Here is a 25108-nt window from a genome sequence, read left to right as displayed (position 1 = left end):
ACAACTCTCTCATGAACGACCACAAACAGACTACTTGTGACAGAAACCACCAACGCTCACCATCGGCCCGACTGTGTCCACTGCTTGGGTTGTCGAGGCTTAAAGCCAGCCCATGTGCTTGAAAATATGTTTCAAGGAGCATAATCCCAGACACCGCGAGGCTCAGAGAGTGAGACTGCAGCCCAGCGGTTCAGTGCCTGTGCACAGAACTCCATATTAGACTTGAGAATTCCCAGACTGGAGCTGCTCCCTGTACAGTGTCAGTTTCGAGACAACTCTATGGCCTGGACAGATAGCAGCAGAGCAGAGGGATCATGGGGACGGGGGAATATGCTTCAAATACCAGTCAATAATTTTCTTTTCTTAAATCCTCCAGGCATCTGCTTGTGTGCACAGTGTTTTGCAAACTATATCACCTGTAAAACAGCATAACACCTGGTATGCATTTGGAAAAAAATATATAAATAATCTTTTCAAGTAACTTAATGTTCTAACGTTAATGTTCCGTTAGACAGTCCTGTCTAACAGTAGCCATGGGTGTAGGCGTTTGTTTTATTGCCTGCCAGCCTCTCGTTTTACAGACATGCTCTTCATTAGTAAATACAGTGCTTGCCTTTACAATAAAGCTCCTTACTGTCATCGCAGATCGTGCTTTGTGTTATGAAAGGCCTGTTTATTAATCCTAAGCGCTGGACAGTCTGAAGGACATGCGGTATAGACTGTGATTGTCATAAGAACATTGAGGTTCTTTTTTGGAGAAAATTCTTGACTTTTTATTTTTATTATTATTATTATTATTTTTTTTTTTTTCTCTGGCTTTGTCCACGCAACCATTTTCATTATAAGACACAGCACTTTTACTATTCTTATGCCTGCCGTCCATACTACGTTTTGGACGTATTTTTTTCTGAAGGAAAACGAGAGCAGTCGAGAATGCAACATGGGCAGTGAATTGTGAAGCCTACGAATGAATAACTGCGTAAAGGATCTTGTCAACTTTTACCAAAACCGCAACTGACTGCATCGTCCCCCCGCCCACCCCCATCTTACTCTCCAGACTACACCAACAGAGAGGGAAAATGTGAATGTGCAAGCACTGTTTCATAGACGTTGGTGGAAAATAGTCGGGTAGTATGGATGACTATCACGTATTTGCCACATTGCAAACTGATGGAGTGTTAATTCAGGTGTTTGACGGCATGATGTGCAGCCTTAAGGAGGACAATGAAAATACACCTGAAGGACCTTTCCGTCCTCCGTTTTTTTTTTTTTTGTGCATAACTGTCGGGAAGTTCAAAGATCCTGTAAACGACCAGCGCATCAACACTGCTCTTACTGTACGACTTATTCAGGACTCAGGCAAGGAACTAAAGGGAAATTAATGAGTAGTAAAACTGTATTTTAGCTGGCAGTTTGGCTCCGCTATGGAGTGTGTTATGATATTGTGGAGAACGGTTTGCACACTGACCGAGTGGATGTTATATTGGCTGTGTTTTGAAAGGCACAAAAGCAAAAAAAATGCAAATTGAAAAATTATGCTGAAACGCTTCCCTAATGGTTTTTGTTTTAAACTGTATTAGTGTGGACGTATCCTCAGGTATGACAGAAATGACTTAAGATAGGCTTCCTGTAAAAACAACCTGAAAACTGTCCAGAAATGAGAAAAATATCAATTATGTGTGGAAATTTCTCCAACGTGGGCAAATCATAACCTGTCACAATGACAAATGTTGGAGTCTCTGCCAGCTTTAAGAGGAAAAACATGGATGTAAATTTAGAAAGGAGGAGATATTCACAGATGTCCTGATTGCACTGCTGCTGTGTGAGATCACATGCTGTTGAAGGATTTAGACTGTAACACATGAAAGAGTGAGCTGAAAAGAGTGTCTGTTTGTGTATTATCAGACGTGCATATATTCAGTAAAAACATTTAAATACATATTTAAATGCAGTGGTTTTGATTGGGTGAAAATTATGGCATATTAAGGAATTTAAGCATGGACAGATGGAAGAAAGTCTACAGTAACTGATGACACAAAGGCTGAACCAGTGTACCAGCGGTTAACCTATTAACCAGTGTCTGAAAAGTTCCACTGTAAGAACCTTGGCGTTATTCAGTGTAAATAACATTTGAATTTGCTCCACAGTAGAAATGTGGAATTAACTTTCATTAACTTCACGTTTTAGCCACTAAGTCAAATTAATGTTCATAGTAAAACAGAAAACAGTGGCAGCAGTTAAACTGCAGCACGTGCATAACAGCTGTAACGGCGGCTGCTGCTTACTGTAGCACTACCTGAAACACATTGATTACCTGTGTCCTCAGTAGGGTTACATGCTGATTTAGTTCTAATACGACAAATTGTGCAGTACTATCAATTTATATTTCATTTATATTGCTTTTCTTTTCTTTTTTTTTTTTTTTTTTTTAACTAAACTTTACTTTAAAAATGGTTAGATATGCTAGCTAACCTTTATTTTATTTTGGAAATGGTGTTTTAACTGAACTTTGCTTTAGCAATGTAAGCAAATAGTGAAGTTTTAACTTTCATCTAACCTTTACTTTGATTGTTAGCCACACTATTTTCAAAGTAATGGTTAGTTATGTAGTTACTGTTTAAACTAACCTTTACTTTGAAAATACTGTTTGAACTAAACTTTACTTTGAAAATGTTTAGCCACACTTACTACATATCTAACCATTACTTTGAAAATACTGTTTAACCTTTACTGTTAGTATAGATCGTGTTAATAGTGTTTGAACTAAACTTTACTTTGAAAAATTTTAGAAATGCTAGCTATCTGTTAACCAAACTTTTTTTTTTTTAAATGTTAGCTATACTTAATTTCTAGCTAGTAATTAGCAAGTTAATATTAACAAATCAGTAACATGAGTTTTATTATGTATCTGATATGCATTTTGGTGCAAGCCGAGGGAGACCTTGAGACCTGAGTAGCAGAACGGACAATGAAAAGGCTAAAACTGTTTGTTCTCCATCTGTATCGCATGTTGCTTTGGGTTTAGTAAGTACTGTGTGTTGCTGCTTAATTCGTTGCCTAAGGTATTGACTTTATTTTGATGCAGAGGTACCAAGTATCGATCCAGCACTCCTAGCACATGTTTTATTGTGGTCTTGTGGTCTGGTATGTAGCCAAAGGATGTATAAGAAGCTGTATAAGCTGAAAAATCTTCCCTGTTTTTGTTTGCCTGGATTTCTCAGAGTGGTGAACTAATCCTTGACTTAAATGCATCATTCCACAGAGTGGCCTCGGATGCCCTCTCTCACATTATATATGTAATAGAGTGGTTTCAGTGGCAGGGTTCGATTTCCAGGTGATATTATAGCCTGCACTCAGCAGTGCACCAGTGCTCTGGCATTCAGAGCTCATGAGGGCTAAAATAATGACAGCTAAATTTAAGAAATATAAAATGGGCCAAAGTCCTTGTTCTTATCCAGGACGGATATTAAAACTTTGAGGCTGTGCTTTCTTGTGTAAAGCATATACAGCAGATGACTTTCTGATTTTTTTTTATCAGTTCTGCTTTTATATTTTGCTGGTTAAAGTATGCTGGTGCAGCTGTTGTTTCCTTTCCAGGTTTTTTTTAATCATATTTGTGATGGACATGTTTTGTTTTTGTTTTTTTTCTCTAATGTACTCTTGGACTTTTTGTTTCCTTCAGATATAAATAACCTGCTATAAATAAGTCCTGAGTGATGAGACGATGGAATATCGTGTCACTATGCTGTGGTAAATACTGATATTTAACAGACTCTACATCAGTCTGGCTGCTTGAACCCAGACAAAATGCCCTACAGGGTCATGGTTTACACTGATACAGGTGCTGTCCCTGTTTTAAGCCGACATTCTACTCTTCACTCACAGTGGCGGTGGCAGTTACTATTACAGTGTCACATTTTATCAAGGTTTCCTGGCATCCTCTCCTCGAGAGATGTTCCTGCATTCTAAAACAGGGGTCCTCAACCTTTGTCTTGTGCTGCTCCCAGGACACCTGACCCAACTTATTAACTCTTTACTGAGTCCTTACGGAGTTAGTGGGTTTGTCAAAGCAGAGGAAATGCAAAATCCAGCTCCACCTTATTTCTTTAGAAGTATTTCTAAGATGTTCATAGGATGCAGTTTTGTCATTTTGAGTTCTAGCTTGAGATTTACCCAACATAACTGAAGTGAATAGAAGGGATGCAGGTTGGTACTGCATTAGCACCCCTGGGAAATGTAGTTTTGTTTATTTGAAGCTGGTTATGAATATTTTGGTGCGGTAGCCTTGTGTGACCTGCTAACATTCTGCTCTTCTGGATTGCGATAAGTGAATCACCAAACATTGGTTTAAGGCATCGCTCAAATCTCAACATCTGTTTGTTGCTGCTGATTGTTGCCAAGCATCATTATGGAGAATTGGTATTTCGTGCTTCCCCTTAAAGTCAGCAAGGTGGACATGCTTGCATGCATTTCTGGACAAGCTGAGAGATACAGAACAGTCATTGTGTCATTGAAGTGATGGAAGCATGTACACTGAGGTGGTAGAGTACATTTGCAGGATTTTACACGAATATGACTCGTAGGGTAGTTCTCGCCAACATTTTCTTTCTTTTTTTTTTAATCTTTTTCACCAAAGTTACGCATCAGGAAGTCAGCAGCGCATTACAATTATTTTGAAGCTGTTATTTCAAGGTAAAAATTCTTCATAGTGTTCCTTTTTAGGAATGATCTGCCAATTCGCTACAATTCTGATGCCAACACACAGTCAGTACACACATCTTTTTTTTCTTCCTTTAAACTTTCTTCAAAATATCACAAGTGTTAAACCATGAACCCAGTACTGTGAATTGGTTTGATTTGAAGGCTGAGGGCAACGTTACACCCTCAGTGTTTAATCCATATTGTGCAGGCCTACAACATGCACACTATTAGCTGGCCCTGCAGCAGAGTATGGCAGGGTTAAAGTGTTTCTACAGTACTCGTTCTGTCAGGAGTTTGTCAGTGGTGCAGAATGAATGGTAGAATCCCTTTTCCGAGGCGGCCCTTTGTGCTGCGTCCTCTATGAATGCGTTAATGGACTCGGCACCAGAGTAACAATGCCAGTCCTTTTCTTCCGCACAGACAATGCAGGCCAGTGCGCACACATTTCTGTCTCTCTCTTTCTCTCCCTCCTTCCCCTGTTGGGCTTGTATTTATACTCTCCTGTTTCTCTGTACTCCATGTCCAAGAAGTGCTCAAAGGCAGCTGTTGATAATTAACTTCTCATGTGCTGCTGAATGTTGGACAGCTGTGGTGGGTGAAATTATTGTTTAGCGGTGATTAATAAGGATGAGTACTGTGCTTAAAAAGCTCAGAGCTGTGGAAATCTGAGAGTTCCTGAGTAGTTCTCTTATTGGCTTTTTTTGTATTAAATAAATAAATCAACTTTTCTCCCTCTGGCTTATGCCTTATTTGGAGTAACACTATACTCTTGAGGCTCCTCCCAGGAGGATATCATTTATTGATATTGCCGCCTGAAAGGTACACACCGTCTCGACCGGCACAGGCTCTTTCATGGTGATACCAGTTGATCATGATGTCTTAAGTACATTGCATAATTTCAGAGGAGGCGCCTCCCATAGGCAAAGCAGGCCTGGGATTAGAGTCAAGGAAAATGGGTTTCAGCGCATAAATGATGGAATATCCCTTCAAGTTCTCAACATGCCACACAGCGAGTGGAAGTGGAAAATGTGCCATCAAGGCACACAGCTATTGAGATCACCCATGTTGTTAGCAATTCATTAGACGCATCCAGTGGTAATAAGGTTCGAAAGCCAGTTAACACAGAAGAGTCCAACTGGGCAGACTCTTCAGCGCTCACTGCTGGTTAAATCCCCCAAAAGCCTCTGTCCTTGTGTGACCCTCTGGATGCTTAAGGCAGTGTAGCAGAAAGCCTGCTATGCTAATTGGGATATTTTTGTTCAGTTGTCAGCCTCGTTATGAGCACTAGCCTTCCTGCTTATCCGGCTCGTTCTGCCGAGCAGAGGAGCGGGAGGAAGGGAGAATAAACCGGAGTGCCGCAAGCACTCTGTTGCTTGGATTGCTCCGCTGGGGGTGGCTAGCTCACGGTCAAGTTCCGCTGCTCAGGTAAGCTGTCTGCCAAGAATAAGAGTGCAGCGCTCCAGTGCTGTGACAAGGCTGGGCCCAGAGAGGGCCCACGCCAACAGGGACAGAGGCTCTGGCAGGAAATCCATTGGAGGCCGTAAAAAAAAAAGAAAAAAGAAAAAAAAAGGCTGGTGATCTGGCACTGCTTGGAAGGGCAGGGCAGTTCTGGCATACTAGTGAAGTTTATTTACATCCTCTGGGAGGGAAAGGCAGGGCTGGGCACAGTACTGCACTTGCACTGTGCAAACTGCCTAGTAACTACTAGTACTCCTAATATGAGTGCTAAAATGGTACTTGGTGAAATGATGTTAGATGCTAAGTGACTTTTAGTGTTTGAGTAAAAGTGAATTAACATCAGTGGCTGTTGTGTTCTTGCATCTTGAGCAAAAATGTATTCATAACTATTTATATCCGTGCCGGCTACATCCCTAAGCTGGCCAACAGGCTTTCATGAGAAAGAATAGCACTGAAAGAGTGTGATAAATGTGGGATTCTGTTGAAGTGGAGTTGTTTTTCTAATATCAGCTGTCAAATATCAACTTTTTTTGACAGCTTATACCACTTCTGTCTCTGCACCCATGCTTTTGGTATAATTTTGTTTCTCTTCAAAAAGACGTTTGCACACATTGCCCATATTGACTGTCAATCTACGCTGAGTGTAGCCTTTTTCCCTGGTCAAATATGTTTGTCTTTGGTCAATAGGAAATTTACTACGATGGCTGCAAGCTCCTGTAATTGTATTCAGCCAGCAGTGAATCATGACCATGCTGGTGAACCACAAGCTTTTCATGCGGTCTGAGCATCTGTGCCAAACCCCAATCTTTGAGTGGAGGCGCTGACAGCTTGTTTATCCAGTGTAATCTCTCCAACTTGCGCCCGTTCCAAAGTAAAGATTACATATGCCTCTTGTAATTAGCCAGGGGGAAGCAATTAGACCAGCAGAGCAGAAAGTAATGACCTTAACTGTACTATGCAGAAGATTTCAGAGGTGCACCAAAGTCTAAGGAATGATGACTGCGTGTACACTGTAAATGGTGCATAGAAACACACCCTAGTGGATGCTCCTGAGGTCTGGAGTAATGGGTTATACGTGGGTTATACACAGATGAATCTAAAGTGGAGCTTTTTGGCTGACCAGGGTTCTGCTGTTCTGTGTGGTGAAAATCTAACACTGCTTTTCAATGTATAAATCTCATACTAGCTGTGAAGCATGGTGGTGGTGGTAGTGTGGTTCGGGAATGTTTTGCTGCATCAGGACCTGGATGCCTTGCTACCATTTGAGAGAACTAATAAATTCTGTTCGATTTCAGAGAATTCTTGAACAGAACATCAGGTCATCCCTCTGTGAGCTGAAGCTGCTCACCACAGTTGGCCTAGTCATTCCTAGTCTAGTCTTGATCTCAACCTAATTGAAATGTCGCGGCAGGACCTGACATGCATATTGTTCTCGAAAACCTACAGGTGTCAAGTGAGGCAGTTCTACGGTGAGAAATGGATCTGAATTCCTCCAGTGTTGTAAGATGCAAACAACTATAGAAAGCCTATAATTGCTGTAATTGCTGCTAAAGGGGGTGTAGCCAGTCTTTGGAATGAATGGGGCAACAAGTTTTTCTACATATTGGGTGTTCTTAGTAAGGTCATAAAATGTCCATCAGAAGTTTAGTAGCCAGTTTGGAATTTATTGTTTTTGTAATGGGCCTTTGTTCAGCCTACAGCCTATAGCCCACCAATCCACGCTAAAGTTATAAGGAGTGTCTTTTAGAATAAGGCACAGTACAGGGCACCATATAGGTCCTCTACATATCCGTCTTTTTTAGACAGTTACAGAAACGACCGGTTTCATTCTAAAAGGAAAGAGATTGGAAAATTGTCTTGGAAAATGACTTGAGTGTTGATGGTGCATAAAACGCACAAACACCAACATGACTTTAGTACATAAACCAATACAGACCTGAAGGGAGGGGGAAGGGGGGGTGCGCAATATATCGTTACCACAGTTACATCATCAATCTGTGCATGCGCAATAGTCACGTAGAAGATGTGCAATGTCACGTAAGACAAATGAAATCCACAAAATCCATGAAATTCTCACACTTCACGTTTTCCAGAGGCAGATTTCATTCACCCAATGATGGTAATTTTATTCTAATCTTTGATGCAGAGTGCATTATTAATGTCATGATGTGCTGAGTTATTGACATCGGATAGAAATACCTGTATTTTTTTATGTATTTTAATATGTATACCAGGAAAAATATATTAATTGCAATAATGTTGTTTTTTTTGTTCTAACAGGGAAGCAGTGAAATTGTGGTCAAGAAATGACCTCCGTAACAGCCTACCTGCCTTTTTATAGCTACTGGCTATGATCAAATGTGCATGATCTTATTGTTTGCACAATGTGCTTCAATTTGAGGGAATAGTTGTTGTTTTTTTCTTTGTTTCTTTGTTTTTGTTAGTTTTTTGTGCATTATTTTGGGACTTTCTTTATTTAACCATGTCATTTGAGTTCACAGACGCTCTAAACACATTAAATTTCTGTCTTTCCTTTAAGGAACTAACTTGCTAGTTAGGGTCTTGGCTGAAAAACTTCAATATGTCTGGTTTGATGAAGCGCCAACTGTTTTGTTTTGTGGTTTGCTGTCTCTGTTTCCAATTACAACGCAAGGTCTTGTCAGGAATGTCGCTGGCATTTGAGGTTTTTGTGTTGGTGTGTTTTCAAGGCCTGCATGCTCACACAGTGGTGTAGACTGACAGTCTTTATGGGCCAAAGAAAATGAGTTTCTCTCTCACTCTCTTGCTCTCTCCCTCGTTCGCTCCCTCTCTCTTACTCTTGTTTCCCGTGTGCTCTCGCACTCACTCACACTCGCAGAGAACGGCTGCTAGCATTTCTTTGATCCTAGGAATAATGTCTGAAGTTTGAAGCTTTTGAAGGTTTTTTTTTTTTATAGCAGTAAAATATTTTTAGTTGCAAACACTATTTTAGGATGGCTTTCTTCTTCCTCCGTGGCATTGTTTTAGTCAAGGAATGGGGAATAGGGAGATGTAGTCGATTGCCTGCAATGATTGACATGTAACCCAACGACAGTGCCTTTTTGTAGTGATGGTGAACGTGGTCATCGGAATTTGCAGCTTAGTGTTGCCCTTTTACATTTCTCCAGCAGTTGTTGTCAGTGAAAAATTCTGATCTTTTTCTGACAAGTTAACACGTTGGCACGTCGTTCACTGCGAAGAAGACATCTTGTGTGGAAGCTGGTTTCCTCATTCTTTGTTGTAGCGTTTAGCTCCCTCAGCTGTTTTTGAGACTTTGCATCTCATGGTTGGATGTACACAACACCCCAAACAGACCTCCAGACAGTTCCAGACCTCTGTAAAACATCACATCCTATCCTCCGTTCACGTATCGCTTGTCAGTCCAGTAGCTACTGCAAATGTCGTCCTGATCACTAAACAGTGTGTTTACAATGTAGCAGATATACTGGTATAACAGAGTTTTGTACTGGTAGGTGAGTAGTGTCATGTAAACATTTTTTTTTTTTACTTGGCAGTAATTACGTGTTTTAACGAGCCTATGTTGTTGAATATTTAAATCATCTATGTATCAGCAGAACAGACTGCTGGCACCTACAGATAAAATGAAAGGCACATAAGTTTTGACATCAGGTGCTTAATATCAGTATTGTGCTAAATCTATCATTGCAATAATGCAATAAAGTTATTTATACCATTACAGGCCTCTTTTTGTGTGTTTGACTAAAGAATTCCTTTCACTCTGGACAGAAAGCCTGAATAGCAGACTATCACCTTCAGTCACCAGTTAATATCATCCTTCAAGATATGCACAATACATTCCTTAACACAATGTTTAGCAGATCTTTCAAATTACTGCTCCCAGCGATGTTTTTATTTCTTGAACTATTTCTCTGTGCAACGCTTGTAACGTTGGTTAGAGCGCACATTGCGACTCAGCTGTTGTTAACATGGATGTTTGTGGCGCGTGTCTGCGGTTATTCTTCTCTGCTTTCTTGTCCGTGGCTGGATGCTTGCTGTTGGAGCGTGTGAGCGAGCCGTGCTGTGGTTGAAGCGAGATGTTTGAAGGAGGCCGTGTGGTTTGGAAGTGTGTAAGCTCCTGAGGAACAGCAGAAACAGATGTTGACTTTCTCTGCCGGTCCTGTCACTGCCAGTAACATAAAGCAGCTAGCACAGTAAGGTTCAGACGGTTAGGCACTTCTTTCTTTTTCTCTCTTTATTATGCTTCTCTTTGTTCTGCTTTTGTCACTTTTGCCACTTTTGCACAAAAACCTTGTATCTCTGAAACTGACATTCCAGGAGAAAAGACTTGATGGTTTAACTTTCAGTAGAAATAAAAAGCCATATGTAATTTTGGAGCATTTCTATTAGTCCATTTATTATAAAATAATACAAAAATTATAAAACAACTGCCAGATTCAGATTATCTCAAAAAGTGAAGAACGAGATACAAGGTGTTTGTATGACAGCGACTGTTTTATGTATTTATGGTTATAGTTACTGAAAGAGCAGAAAGTTATGGTTACAATGGGCTGCCCCCTTAAAAAAGGTGGTTCCTCAAGGGATTGGTAGTGAAGGCTGTGCTTGTGTGTGTGGAACATAACATGAACATGGTTAAGTGGTTCTTTATAAACAAGGGAAGCAATTTTGGGGAAAAGATCTTTTTAAAAATTGTTCCATATAGACCCAGAGTGCGTCAAATGCACTGCATTTTATTATTATACTGACATTTATTTGATTTATTGTACTACAATATTTGAAGCATTTTCACAATACACCTTGTGCCAGTGTTTTCTTTTTTTGATGTTTGCCATGTTTGGCTGGATAGAAAAAAAACCCTGTAAAAAATGCAAAAAAAAACACCGCTAAACTAATACTAAACTGATCACATTCTTTAAGTACAATTCACTTCATTCAACCATGCACTAAATTCATTTAAACAGCAAGATTTTTCGACTCTTGGAGGAACAAGCAGCTGATCAGTGTTCTTTTAAGTACTGGTAATATCCACAGTATGCTCAGGAAAGCACAATGTGGAGGGATTTGTCACAATAATAATAAAATATGATCATATTACCCACACATAGTGTATATCCCCCCCAAAAAAATAAATGCCATCTCTCCGTGAAATGAATGCAGATCTCAATTTCTACATGATATAGATGTTTATGTATCAGCATTGGCAGATATGTATGTGAAAAGTATCAGATATCAGCATCAGACCACAGTTTTGGTGGATCTCTAGTACATACAGGATTAAGAAAAACACAACACCACTAATTTTTAAATATTTGAAGTTCCAGCCATAGCAACAGAAGCTGGAGTAGCTTGTGAGCCTGCATAAGCGAACACTGTGCATGGAGTACTTTTGCTAGCCATTTTTTGCTGTGGAACCAGTGAACACTAATGACCCTGAGCACAGATAGTTGTTCTGTGTGCTTCATGTTCTGAGTAGACTGTGTTTTTGTTCTCGTCATGAACATGGACAGCTCTGTCCTAGCAGCCCAGTCTATTTACTCCACTGCGGACAGGCGTACTTTGGTTGCTTATTTATGGTTGCAGTTCTTTAATTGCTTATGGACTTGTGAACAGGCACACTGGCGCTCAGACCTGGGAATATACCCGGATCATATGTCTAAGCTGTCTTAGCTGTGACATGACTCTAGTTTTCTTGATGTGGTGCATATCCTTAAATCTTACTTTAAAGCCATTATAACTCGCGTATGGTCACAATACAAAACGGTGCAAAACCGATACGCGAACGAAATGGGGTCGATGTACAGCGGCGGCCGGTTTGTCCCAGTGTACTTAAACCAGAAATATGCATGACCTCTGTTATATACAGTATTGTCTAAATGTTTAGCACCTGTAAAAATGAGGACTTAAAGCTTCTTATCTGGGAAGTACGTGTTAATTAGCTCAGTAAAAGTAATACTAGAAATTAGAGCTGGACGGTATGATGATGAAATTTGATCATAATACATACACAATACTTTTCTGAGCATATTGAGGATTTTGTTAGTGCATAATGAACACTGATCAACTGCATGTTTCAGTACAAGCAGTGTAATGAAATGTTTAATTAGATGAAAAGTAGATAATCTGAAGCACGTTTTAAGAATCTGTCACTACTGATGTCGGGGTATTGTATTGTGTACCATAATGCCCATACAGCCTGATTAGAAATACAAATAACATTAATATTAAAAGCAATGATTAAAAGTAGTCCAATGTGTTCATTAAACAGCTCCAAAGCTCTCCTCATGGTAGTCTTATGGGAGTATTGTGTATAGTTATCATCCAACACCTGGTTCGCTAAATCCGTGCTTAATGATGTTAAATCAGGGGAGCTGGTGATTGAACTGAACAGTTTCATGTGCTGACTGGGCATCTGGGGAAACCTGGAATCAAGCTTTGCTCCTCAAAGGAGCTCACAAGATCTCAAGTACTTTAAATGGCTTTAAATAAATACTTTTCTTTTATTTATTTTTTTTTTATCGACCATCAAAGTAATTGGTGGGTTGCTCAATAATTACCATTCGATTGTGACAGTTCTGTATTAACGTATTTAGCTTGTCATTTTTGTGGTTGAGCTTGGAAGGGAATGTGTTCCATTGGGAGGGGGTGGGGGAACGAGGAACTAGTAAGGCGTTCTGCCAGCTGATCTGAATAGCTAGGAAGAAAAACGGCTGGTTACACTAAAATTATATTGCCCACATAATGTACAGGCAGACCAGTGGCAATAAGACTCATCTCAAAGGGTCCAGTTCCTCAAGTAATGTTTTTAGGACATGCTTCCCTTTGTGTTGCTGACATCTGCTATTGCCATTAGCCTCAGTGTCCCCATGGAAGCTCGTAAATTAAGGCCCTGAATGTTGAAGAGGGTCCATTTCTGAGGCAGCGGGGGTTTTTAGTATGCGCCCCTAGTAGTACAGCAACTCAAACAGCACATTGGCATTGCCTGTCCTCATTTACAACCCAGCCCAGCAGTGTTTGTGTATGGATGTGTGTGTGTGTGTGTGTGTGTGTGTGTGTGTGTGTGTGCGCGTGCGTGCGTGCGCGCGATTTACTGAAAAAGCCCTTTGTCTGGGGAGGGGTGACAGTGCTACTCCCACATTCGCCGTTACCTAGCAACCGCAACGCACAGATTGGCGAGAACATCTGCCGTCGCTGCCGCTGCCAAATTCACGTTATATAGTAAACACGGGCTCCACGCATACAGGTCCCCGCCAGGCAGGGGATGAACAGCTCACTGGCCTACTGTTCTATCTGCACTCTCTCTCACACTTCCCCGCAAACACACTCTGGAGTCTGGAGCACACCTTTCCTTATTCTTCTCCAGAGTCCGTCACAAGCTTGGACTTTTATATGGTAAAAACCTCAGTCAGGACAAGTTAAGACTGCTTTTTGTTTCTAAACTGTTTTGCTCAACAAAAACACCAAGTCTGTAATATATATATATTTATTTATTTATTTTTTAAATATATGTCTTGGATGTGTTTCCATCTCTAATTTCATGTCTTTCAAATTCTGTATCCTTTCTTCCTTGGTGTCACCTAACCTAGTGAGTGTGTGTGTGTGTATATATGTATATATATATATATATATATGTGTGTATGTATGTGTATATATGTATAATTACATAATGTAATATGTAATTTTTGTAATTTTGCTTTTTTTTATTTTTTTTTTGTATTTTAAGAGTGAACAGCATTTTATCTGCTAAAATTGAACGGATTTACTACTATTTACTACTTACTAATTTCTGTTTCCAGAGCCTGCACTGACACGTTTTAAAGCCCTTGTCCTAAGATCTGTTAGCAGGAAACACGGTTACTCCAGTAGGACCCATATCGGTAGCAGCACTATATATTGGTCTCTCTCTTATTTTGCTGGGTGTTTTGATGAATACTAAATTACAGTGATGATCTGGGGTATAGTATAGTGGGTAGCACTGCAGCCATTCATGCCAGCTGGCCAAGCATACCATCTATACAGCAGGAGTCCACTTTTAACATTACATAGTTCTTTTAGTCATGCCATAGAAGACCCGCTTGTGGTTCCAGAAGGATCCATGTCGGAGATGTGTGTGTGAGTGGACATTTGTTTTTTTTTGTTTTTTTTTTTTTTTTTAGATCTACAAAACCTTGAAATAAAGGTTCTTTACCAGATGAGAAAACAGTTTTTCACACTCATCTCTACAGACGTGCAACTTTATGGATCCAAAATAAGTTCTCAATACTTCTCATTGCTCATAGAACCTTTATTTTTAAGAGTGTTGGGCAAGACTGATGATTACTGTGCATATTGCTTCGTTAAGATTGTTAAGAGTGTTAGTAAATGCTACAGATGTAATATAGTATATTCATGTACACCAACAAAAGGCATTTGCTCTGGGCTAAAAAATGCAGTCTTTTACCCATAATTGTAGTGTGTACAAATTGTATCGCAGAACTAGGAATTTGTCCATATCATGCTCCCCTGCTGGCTTTGATCACAGGGTATTTAGTCTGAAGTACAGGTGTCGGTCAGGTGTGGGTTTCTTTCCTGAGGAGGCACATGCATACTACTAACGTTAGTTTCCCACATCTGTTGTTTTTATCTGAACAACCCTCTCCTGCAGATTGCTGATCTTGGATCAGTATGATAAGGCAGTTCCTCTTTGGATCTCTGGGTGCACCTGAGGTGTTATCATCCTCGCTCGCTCTGACCCCCACCTCCACCGGGCCTGCACAAGGTTACTCTGCCCTTGTCCGCCGGTTCTCTCCGCTCAGCCCAACCGATTGTAGACAACTCTACAGTACGTGGGGAATTACATGCGCTGACAGTTTTTATACTCTGTAATCATGCACTCCCAGCGCAGTTCATTACTTTATACTGAGCCGACCCCGTCAGAGGTGAGCCTCATTTTCCGACTGGAAAACAGCTTTAGAAATCGTACAGATTTCCTTCACTGCTTCTTCTGGACTGTGGCAATAGACAGCCTCTACAGTGAACAGCTATTCATTTGGATTGTCAGTTAACGGTGACTGCATCACAGACTTGAAATTTATAGTACTTGATGGTGCAAGGGCAACTTTGTGACACATTTCTGCGCAAGATAGGTTGAACAGCTGTCTTCTTATAATGAGGATGCGAAGGCTGTCTGTCTGATAAATGTGCTCTTGGATAGATATTTTGGAGCTTTCAGTAAAGATGGATCCTCCCCCTTGGCACCTACTGTGCCCTGGGCATCTTCGATGGCCTGATTGTGCTTCGGGGCGAAATAGGAACGTGCCCGAGTTGCTCCTAAAGGACGTCACCTCTAGCACACAGTCCTCCCAGTCGCCCTTGAGCTTTGCTTTCTGATAAACGCAGCCTCGCTCTTGAGGGTGATGCAACCCCCTGTCGTCGTGCTGGGACAGGCTCTGCAGTGTTGGCGTACATGATACCCTGGGTCATTCACTTCATTATAGATAGGCCACGCTGGCTTCCTATAGACTGCCTTCCTCTGAGATTTTAGCCTTGAGTGATGCTTTGAGGACACCCCAGTTCCCCGGATCACACCTCAGTGAGACAGACCTAGAGTCTGACAGAACCTCATCATAGGAGTGGGCGGCATGGCATAAATATAATATCATAATACATCAAGAAAATGCATATGTCACTATGCTTATCCTTTTTTTGATACCTGACAGGTTTACATAGGCTAAAAAAGAAGTGATAAGGGGTGTCACATTTAAAAAAAAAAAAAAAAAAAAAAAAAAAAAAAAAAGAGAGATTAAAAAATGATTATTAAATCATAGTCAATTACCCAGAATGCCCATCTTGTTTTTTATTAATTCTGAGGGAAAATCACTATTGTATGTAATGTGACATTCTGAAATTATTGTGAGAATGAAGCATTTCTATTTTTTGTATGTATAAAATATGTCTTAACGTTTTAGCTGATTGTATAAATTATATATAAATTATAAATATCTGGGCCATAAGTTTTTTTTTATTTTTTTTTTATTTATTTATTTTTATTTTAACTCAGTTAAACATGAAGAATAACTATAAAATAATGTTTATATAGAAAGTAGTAGTTTTACATCAATGTATTCATTAAAACACCCCTAATGTTCTCCTCATGGGAGTCTAGTATTATTTGTAGTTATCATCAACATTGATTTGCCAAACAAATCAGTAATTACTGATCTTAAATCGGGTGAGCTGGTGGACTTGATGGAATTATTATTATTATTATTATTATTATTATTATTATTCTTTATTTTCATTTATATTGCAATAGAAATTTTATATATAAAATAATATATATTGCACTGTCAGGTTTTTCCAATCTCGTGCCACCCTAGTTTTTAATGAAATATAAGTGTAAGCGCAGCGGGCTTAAGAGTAGCAGTACCCAGTCCATTTAATTATGGCTGGATCGATCCTCATCTGCTAGATCCAGTGGGGACATCCCTGTTCATAATGAAACATGTAGCTGTTCTAGAACTTCTGGCGATATCCGTGATATTCCCAGAAATGGATGTTGTGATGTGATTTATCAAAATAATGTTAAATATTGTCATATTGCCTAGCCCTACCTCACCATATGCTTTACTGGAGCGGAACAGAGTGAAAGCGCCAGCAGTTCTGTTTGTAGATAGCAGTGAGTGTTTGGAAAAGGAAAGAGCTTTTAAGAGGAGGGGTGCAGTTCTGGCACCGTTCCCAGCTCACGGTAGAAGTGGCCCTCTCACAGAATTTTAATTGAGCTGAGTGTAAGATTTACACACATTCAGAATTGTGAGATTAAGGTCAGCATGACCCAAACTTTCTTTTGCTTTGGCTTGCATTCAAAACTACTTTCAGACCTGTTTTCAAAGCCTAATCTAAGACTTGCTGCAAGACCATTGCTGGCAGTAACTTCTCATTTCTTTCAGCCTCTTCAGCTGCTGACTGCTATGTTTATAGTTTGTGAGGTTACTGCAGGTCTGTTCACAGGATCAGACATTTAACCCTCAAAAATGGTATCACTGTTCAGTCCATTTTTTTCTGAAATGCTGTTTTGACCAAACAGGAAACCAGAGTTGGCTCTCTGTCATGATTGGATGTTTTGCGTTGCTCATCTTTGACGCATTGCCAAATTCAGGCTGTGGCTTTAATTGGTTTTGGTGGAGAGCAAGCGCTGATTCTGAGGAGCGAACAGTCTGTGTGAAACTGAAATGGCCTGGAATTCCTAGTTTTTGGTTGTTGGCGTTTGTGTCGACCTTGTGACCATTCGCAACAGCTGAACAGTTGCCGCAGGTGAGCAGGAATAGCATCCAGTTGATGAATAGTTTGGCTGACAAATCTGTGGAACCTTGAAGGAGAATGTAGTCAGTGTAGGCCAAGATGCTTTTACAGTGGTAATGGGAACCAGAGATAGCAGTGTCTCCAACACTGTGCAAAACCACCAGAAAACCTACTTGTCTTATGTTATGTGCAATGGTGGTAACAGTAAAATATAGGGCATAAATACATGTAAATTACAGTTCATCAAATCAGTACACTTGATCACTGTTTGCGTTGCAAGATATTGTATTGATTCTTCAGAAAAGTGTCAACTTCAAATAGCTTGTAAACATGTAAAGATTTGGAGTTTATTTATTGTTGTGTTTAAACACTGCTAGATAGTAGCTAGTGTTAAACTTTTACACTCCAATATAAACACGTGTTTTTTTTATGCCATTAGTTTTCCTACAATTTCCTAAAAAATGCAATAGCTTGCCTTGCCTGTAGTATGGCAATATATATTGAATGGTAACCCCTGCACTGTGATCTGTATGCTATAGTCTGGTTCCATTCCTCACCACTATGAACAATTGTGAGTTGCCAGTTGGTCTCTAGAACGGACCACTTCCCACAAAACCACCCTACCCCGGAGTTATGCAGTTATGAATGTTGTCAATACTATGGAAGTCCTCTTTAATGGGTGGATTTTTAGCAGTGTAGCCCAAATCCTACTGAAAATCTGTAAGTGGCTTGTTTTACATAATGATAGACAATTAGATCTAATGTGACAAGCATCACTTTTTTTTTTTTAGGATTCGAATGGGTTAATGTGGTTACTGATTGATTTGCTAAACTGGCATGTAATACCTTCGCATTTAACATTAAACACTAAACTGGTTAACTGAAAACATCAGAAGTGCTAAGAATTCAGAGAAGCTTCAGCCCATGCATTATTTATGTCATTTTAAACTTATTACATTTCTGCAGTCAGAGTTTTAGAAATCAGAAAACTGTGGACTTACATTTTTGACATTTCACTGTTAACAGTCAGTCATATAGTGTTTAGTTTGACACTATGTATTGGCAATACAGGGGTTCCGATTCAATGAATTATGATGCTGTTGTGGGTGTTTAGGAAAACTGTTGTTATATAAAACCCCATCATCTGCATTAAATCTCAGTAAAAGTAAAGGTAACTTTTTCTGCAATCAGAACAGTCAGTGGGATCAGAAGAGGGGGTTTAAACACAACAGATAACGGTTTAAAAATCTCTGTATATAAACTGTTAATTCAAAATCTATGCTGTGTTTTTGAGAATCAATACAGTAATACAAAAAATGATTTTGCGATAGTTCAATATATCGATATTTTCTTGCATTTTAATTTATCTGGGTCATGTGTTTTTTGTTTTTCCGGTTGCCTTGATTCAACACAGTATTTATGTGGATTGTCAGTCTGGGTTTAAACACAACACAAAATGAACCACTGTCTCTTTATCTTTACATGTAAACTAAAAATGAGTACTGTGGTGTTTTTGAGAATCCGTGCAGTATAGCCAGTTATTAGCTATTACTTTACTTGGATGGTCTATGTATCGAGGCCTCGTAGATCATTCAACTGCTCTCAACATTCAACTGAATATGTATTAAATGCAACTGAACTGTAAGTTGACAGTCTATTGAATGTAACACTACACCTCCCCCTAACCCTTACCTTAACCTTACCCTTAAATCAACCCTAAATTTACCTCAAAGGGTAAGGTTAAGCTTAGGATCAGGTTTAGGGTTACTATCAATAGACAATCACTTACATTCAACTAAGAGTTCAGTTGCGTTTAATACATATTCAGTTGAATATTAGTTGAATGTTAAGTGAGGCTTCTACAGTGAACCATCCAAATAAAGGGATGCCAACTATTGTTGCGATTCTTCAATATATGAAGTTTATTACACCCCTAGGGTAACTAAAACTATGTATCTGTATGTTTTGATTCTGACTGTATACAATTGTACTAACTGATATTAGAATATTTAGCTCGTTAAGATAATGTTGACATTTTTATGTCGCACAGTATTTTCCATTCCTCATGACATTCCATCAAAAAAGCAAATTAATTCCAAGTATGAGCATCACTCACCTTCATTTGTTTATGTGTTTGTGTAGGACCCAGCCATGGAGAGGTGGAGACGCGCGAGTGTTTGTACTACAACATCAACTGGGAGATTGAGAAGACCAACCAGAGTGGTGTGGAGCGGTGCGAGGGCGAGAAGGACAAACGCTCACACTGCTACGCTTCCTGGCGCAACAACTCTGGCACCATCGAATTGGTGAAGAAGGGCTGCTGGCTGGATGACTTCAACTGCTATGACAGGTCAGCCATAGTCATGATATAGTACACCACACTGAAGAGCTGCTGAGATTATGTTGGTGAAAGTAAGAAGTCTCGTCTTTTCTCAGTGATATGTGGAATGTTTTCTTATGATGTGAGGAATTTTCTGTTAGAGCTTATCTGTTGGACTTCTGAACACTTCACTACAACTGGTGTCGAGAGGTCTGCATGAGCAGTGTCTTAAATCATGCTCTTCTAAAACAGCCCGGGCCCACAAGGCTTAATGAAGTTGTAATGTTTAAGAATGTCTTTTCAGTGGAGTTTATAGCAGAGCTAAAGCAGAGCTGCAGCAGAGCGTTCGGATTCAAGAGAGCCAAAGGATGTGTTCTATTGGTTCTTTTGTTAAATGTCCAGTTGGTGTTTAATATCACATCCTAAATGAATTTTAGCTCTGTGCTCACTGGTGACCTACTTTTGCATCTACCGGTTAGCTGTCATTAAAGGCATTTAGTAGACGTTCTTATCCAGTGAACCATCCAAATAAAGGGATGCCAAATATTGTTGCAATTCTTCAATAAATGAAGTTTATTACATTATTACTGATATTAGAATATTTTGCTCGTTAAGATAATGTTGACATATTTCTATGTTGCGTAGTATTTCCCATTCCTCATGACATTCCAACAAATACAATTTCAAAAACAAACTTTACAAAAGATGGAAAAAATAGTCCTAGCTTCCAGTGGAAGACTATGTATATTGGTCCATTGGCAAAAATAGAGATGCAAGATTTTGCATGGAAGCAACGAAAAGTATTAATAAATTACATTTACATTTAAAGCCTTTAGTAGACGTTCTTATCCAGAGCGACTTAAAGTGCTTAAATGTTTCCTAAAAAGAACCTTTAGCTAGTTTGCATAAACTTGAATTCAAAAGATGCCTCTAAGCTTAGATACTACTACTAAATACAATAGTCCAATAGACCACAATACTCTGCACTACACTTCGCCCAAGTACTCTTGGAAGAGGAGGATCTTAATTCTGCGTTTGAAGACAGCGAGCGGCCTTTAGTAGACGTTCTTATCCAAAGCGACTTAAAAAAGTGCTTAAATGTTTCCTAAAGAGAACCTTAAGCTAGTTTGCATAAACTTGGACTATGCTGCGCTATGCTGCAATACACCAGTAGTCCTTGGGCAAGACTCCTAACACTACATTGCCCCACCTCTGTAATACGAGTAACCCTGGCAGTCGCTCTGGATAAGAGCGTCAGCTAAATGCCATAAATGTAAATGTAAGCTTAAATACTACTTCTAAATACAATAGTCAGTATGGAGACCACAATACTCGGCACTACACTTCACCCAAGTATTCTTGGAAGAGGAGGATCTTCAGTCTGCGTTTGAAGACAGCGAGCGACTCTGCTGTTCAAACACCCAGGGGAAGTTCATCTACCACTTCTGTGCCAGGACAGAAAAAAGCCTGGATGCTTGTCTTCCATAAATCTTAAGAGATGGTGCGTCAAACCGAGCCGTACTTGGTACAGATCGGCTTTTGACCATTGCAATCAAGTACGAAGGGGCGGGTCCATTCTTGGCTTTGTAGGACAGCATCAGGGTTTTGAATCTGATGCGGGCAGCAGATACAAGAAGCCAGTGTAGAACACGCAGCAGAGGAGTGACAGAACTTAGAACTTAGAAACATTGGGAACAACCCATGCATCTGCATTCTGGATTAATTGCAAAAGGAGACCAGCCAGAAGGGAGTTTGCAGTAATCAAGTCTTGAAGTGAGAAGACTGAACGAGCACCTGGGTGGCCTCTCTAGAGAGAAGGGGTTAAATAACTTACCTTATTCTTACCTTTACACAAAAGTTGTTTGAAAATTTGATTGGTAAAATAATCAGTAGTGACATCCCTACATTGTTTTTACAAGGTCTTATAAAAAAAACCTCTGCATTGCTGTGAAAGAACTAATGGAGCTACAGTGCTACAGTATACAGACAGGTAAAATGCACTGTTGAATGAATCAGCTGGGAGTTGAAAGGATCCGGATTGTCTCAGTGCACATTTATGTGCGTGTTATTTATTATTGTACTCTGCTGCAACCAAATGAAAGAGTTCTAGTTTATGTTCTGAAATTGGTCATATAAACAGGAATTATTTCATCATAACTCCAAATGCTCAGCTTTGTACAGCTCCTCACTGTGGGAGTATTGGCGAAACAATTTCCCTGCTATTGTAATACTGTGAAAGTGGGCCAGTCACCAAAACTGCTGCTTAAAAAAGATTACTCCAGCAATCCCAGGTTGCCTAATCTTTGGGGCATCACTCTGTGTTGGATTATGCCGCTCACACAGAGGTTTGTGCTGTGAGAAACCAGTGCTGTCCACCGTGGGGTGGGATGCCCAGGGATAAGCACACACCTCCAGGGTATTAAAGCATGCTGATGGAGTGAAGGTGGAGTCTAGTTGCACAGTATTTTACTTGTCTGGCCCCATCTTTATCCCTTCAGGTTAGAACTGGATTTATGTTCATTCATCATCGCCCATCCATTCATATGGATGTAGAATTGACGTCAGTTCCTGTAGTGCAAGGGATGCAGGGGAGTTAATGTACCATGACAGATAGCCAGCTTAATTCGTAAATATTGAGCAGAAATCACTATTTCCAGACTATTGAATTGCATGTTGTTAGAGAACCAGTCTTGAACAATTGACCAAATTTCTTGTAATTGACCCTTGTGACTCTTTACACACTTGTACATGTACATAAATCTGCTGCAGGTTAGCTTACATATGCCTTTCAGCATGAACTAATTCAACAGAAATCACGTAAGAAATAATATATTATTGGATATCTCAGGATAGCTCATTTTGAGAGGAGTAAGTTCATGGCTGTTTAGTCTCTTTTAACCATGCGCACAAAAGTACCTTTTATGCAGACAACATCATCTCTAGAACCTACAGGGGTTCTAGAGATGATGTATGAAGAGATGTATGAAGAGATGAAGTATTATTATACTATCAGGGCCATCAACAATTGTCCTTACATGGTGTCGCTCTCTGGGGAACTCCCTGCAGAGAACATACTTTACCTTAGGCAATCAACGTATTAAAGCCCTGCAATAATATATTGTTTTATCAGTAAAAGACAATAAAATATCAGATTATTCCTAAAGTAAAATTAGTCTTCATCTGTTGTTTTTATCACCATCTCCCTATCTTTCAATCCTAATTATTTAGTAGATATTGCTATGAATTTAAACAAGCTGTTCAGAACATCCTGTAAAAGTGAAGAGGAAACTAGAAGTAGTAGTATTAGATAAATTGTGTTCTTTTCACATGTAAAAGATATGGGGCTATTATGCAGGGATAATAGTAAACCCACTGTATTAGGAGAGCCCTATTTCTGAGGTTTTAATATTGCTAAATAAACGTCTGAAGTTTCTCTCATCGCTAGCTGCTGTAACACGGCTGAAGTAGCTCACTGTAATAACCTAGTAACCCTTTTGTGTGGGTCGTTGCAACATCAACATCAGTTCTCAACATTTGAGGCAAAGCTTCCTCCCTGCCAGTGTTGGTGTTTCTGCTGGTGAGAGTGAGTAGCACTGTCTTGTGCCTGAGCCACTGGGTCAGCACTCTGAAGGGTGAACGTTCTCCTTCAGGCCACCGAGGTCACCTCTTGTGGCCCTGCAATGGGAGCGAAGGCCTGTGCCCGGTCCCGGCCTTACAAATAGACAACAGCGCTGAATAACGGGCCATGTGCTATAGAACGCTGACTGAGCGTTAGTCAGGGTGTGCCCCATCAGCAGAATCATCACACTAGTGCTAGATCTCTCCCTCTTGTCCCCACTGCTGAGGTCAGTCAGGCGCTCCCGTCATGCCTGGTCAGCGGCCATTCCTCTGTTTGGTAGGCTGGGCATGAGCGTGTTGCGCTGCGATATGCACAATGCTACAGTGGTTTTCAACATAATCTCAGTCTGCTGCCTCACCTGTAGCCTACAGTCGACTACTGAGTACAAATTTGATGTGTTTGTGCTTGGAACGCTCAGTGACTGGAAACACAATTAGAAGCCATATGGCAGTTGTTGAATTATCGGTGAACGTTATGTGTGACTGAGATGTTTTCGAATATTTTTGTCAAAATATTCTTAAATGAAGCTGTTATAATTAGTGCCTCCTGGTATGATGGAATCATTTGTAATCGTGATAAATTGGATATCATCAGTGCTTAAAAAGCACTGACCAACTGCGTGTTTCATTACACAGAGAGCATAATTAGTCCTGGTTAATTGGATTTGGTGTAGTGCAGCATGTAAAATGCTAAGTCATTGTACACAGTGATTCATTTTGATGAAAATTAAAACGTGCCACCACTGCTTCTTTTTTGTCCTCTCCAACTCATCAGACATCAGACAAAATAAATATTGGTACATTGTATTCTGATTCTATATTAATGTCTCCCAGTCTAATGTATAATTTATTATGTCTGAGATGAAATGAGAGAAACAAGAGTTTTCCAGAGGGAAGAATTTGTGTTCGTTTGTTACCAGCACAGTGGTTTGGGTGGAGTTTTTGCCGCTTCCTGGCTGATGCATGGTTACCAGAAAACCTCTACTGTTGCTCCAGTGGTCAGAACCTGTACTAAACTTCACGTAGTGCTGGTTTTGCTGTACGTGATCACCGATTTTAAAGCTTCTCTGACTCAACTTCCCAGGGGCTTCTATTGTAAGTGAGTTTCTTACCAGAACGTTTTCCGTTCTTTTCTAAAGGCAAGGAAATGCATCAGTTAGGCTCACTGGTTCTTGATAACGTAACCCAGGCATGGCAGACCGATTATGCTGGAGTATGTCTTTTAAGGTAGAGGACCTCACACTGTGATCAGGGGTAGTTGGTAAATCTACGAGGCCCTGAATGAGTTGCTATAGTACGAATCTGGGGTTGTCCTCTGTAGAGCTGACATTTTCTAAGCTCTCCAGTTTTACAGTTCAGATTTACAAGAGGGATCCTTCCTTCTTTGGGGGGAAAACACTAAAAGAATTACTGATAAATGGTGAAAAGGCACCGTAACACCACATTAATCTGTTGTTATGCACGGGGGTACTGATCTAATCGTAAATATTCTGAGCAATAGTGATAGTAGGTATAATGAAGCTAATGAATAATAAGTTAGTTTAAATTTTGGTCTCGTCGGTAATGGAAGGTGGGCAACTAGTCTGAGGAAGGTAGCAGGAGACCCCAGCAGTCTTTTATCCATGACAGGCCGAACAGGTGGCCAGTTATTTTTCTTGCTGAAACATCCAGTTAACTGAATGCTGAACTGGACTGTGCCATTACTCAAATTGGAGCACTTTGTTACCCATGTATAAA

At 40.0% G+C, this 25108-nt stretch overlaps 1 protein-coding gene across 1 annotated transcript in view; it reads left to right on the top strand.

Moving 5' to 3' along the window:
* The window catches only part of acvr2ba (activin A receptor type 2Ba), a 52968-nt gene that overhangs the window by 19900 nt on the left and 7960 nt on the right, over positions 1-25108 (top strand). The window contains exon 2 of the mRNA XM_072678888.1: positions 19576-19783. Coding sequence (XP_072534989.1) covers positions 19576-19783 — 208 coding nt within the window. The remainder of the gene's footprint in view (positions 1-19575; positions 19784-25108) is intronic.

Source organism: Salminus brasiliensis, chromosome 5 (genome assembly GCF_030463535.1).
Source record: "Salminus brasiliensis chromosome 5, fSalBra1.hap2, whole genome shotgun sequence".
Taxonomy (NCBI): Eukaryota; Metazoa; Chordata; class Actinopteri; order Characiformes; family Bryconidae; genus Salminus; species Salminus brasiliensis.
Note: the sequence above shows the minus strand (reverse complement) of the source record. Positions and strands in the feature narration are given on the sequence as shown.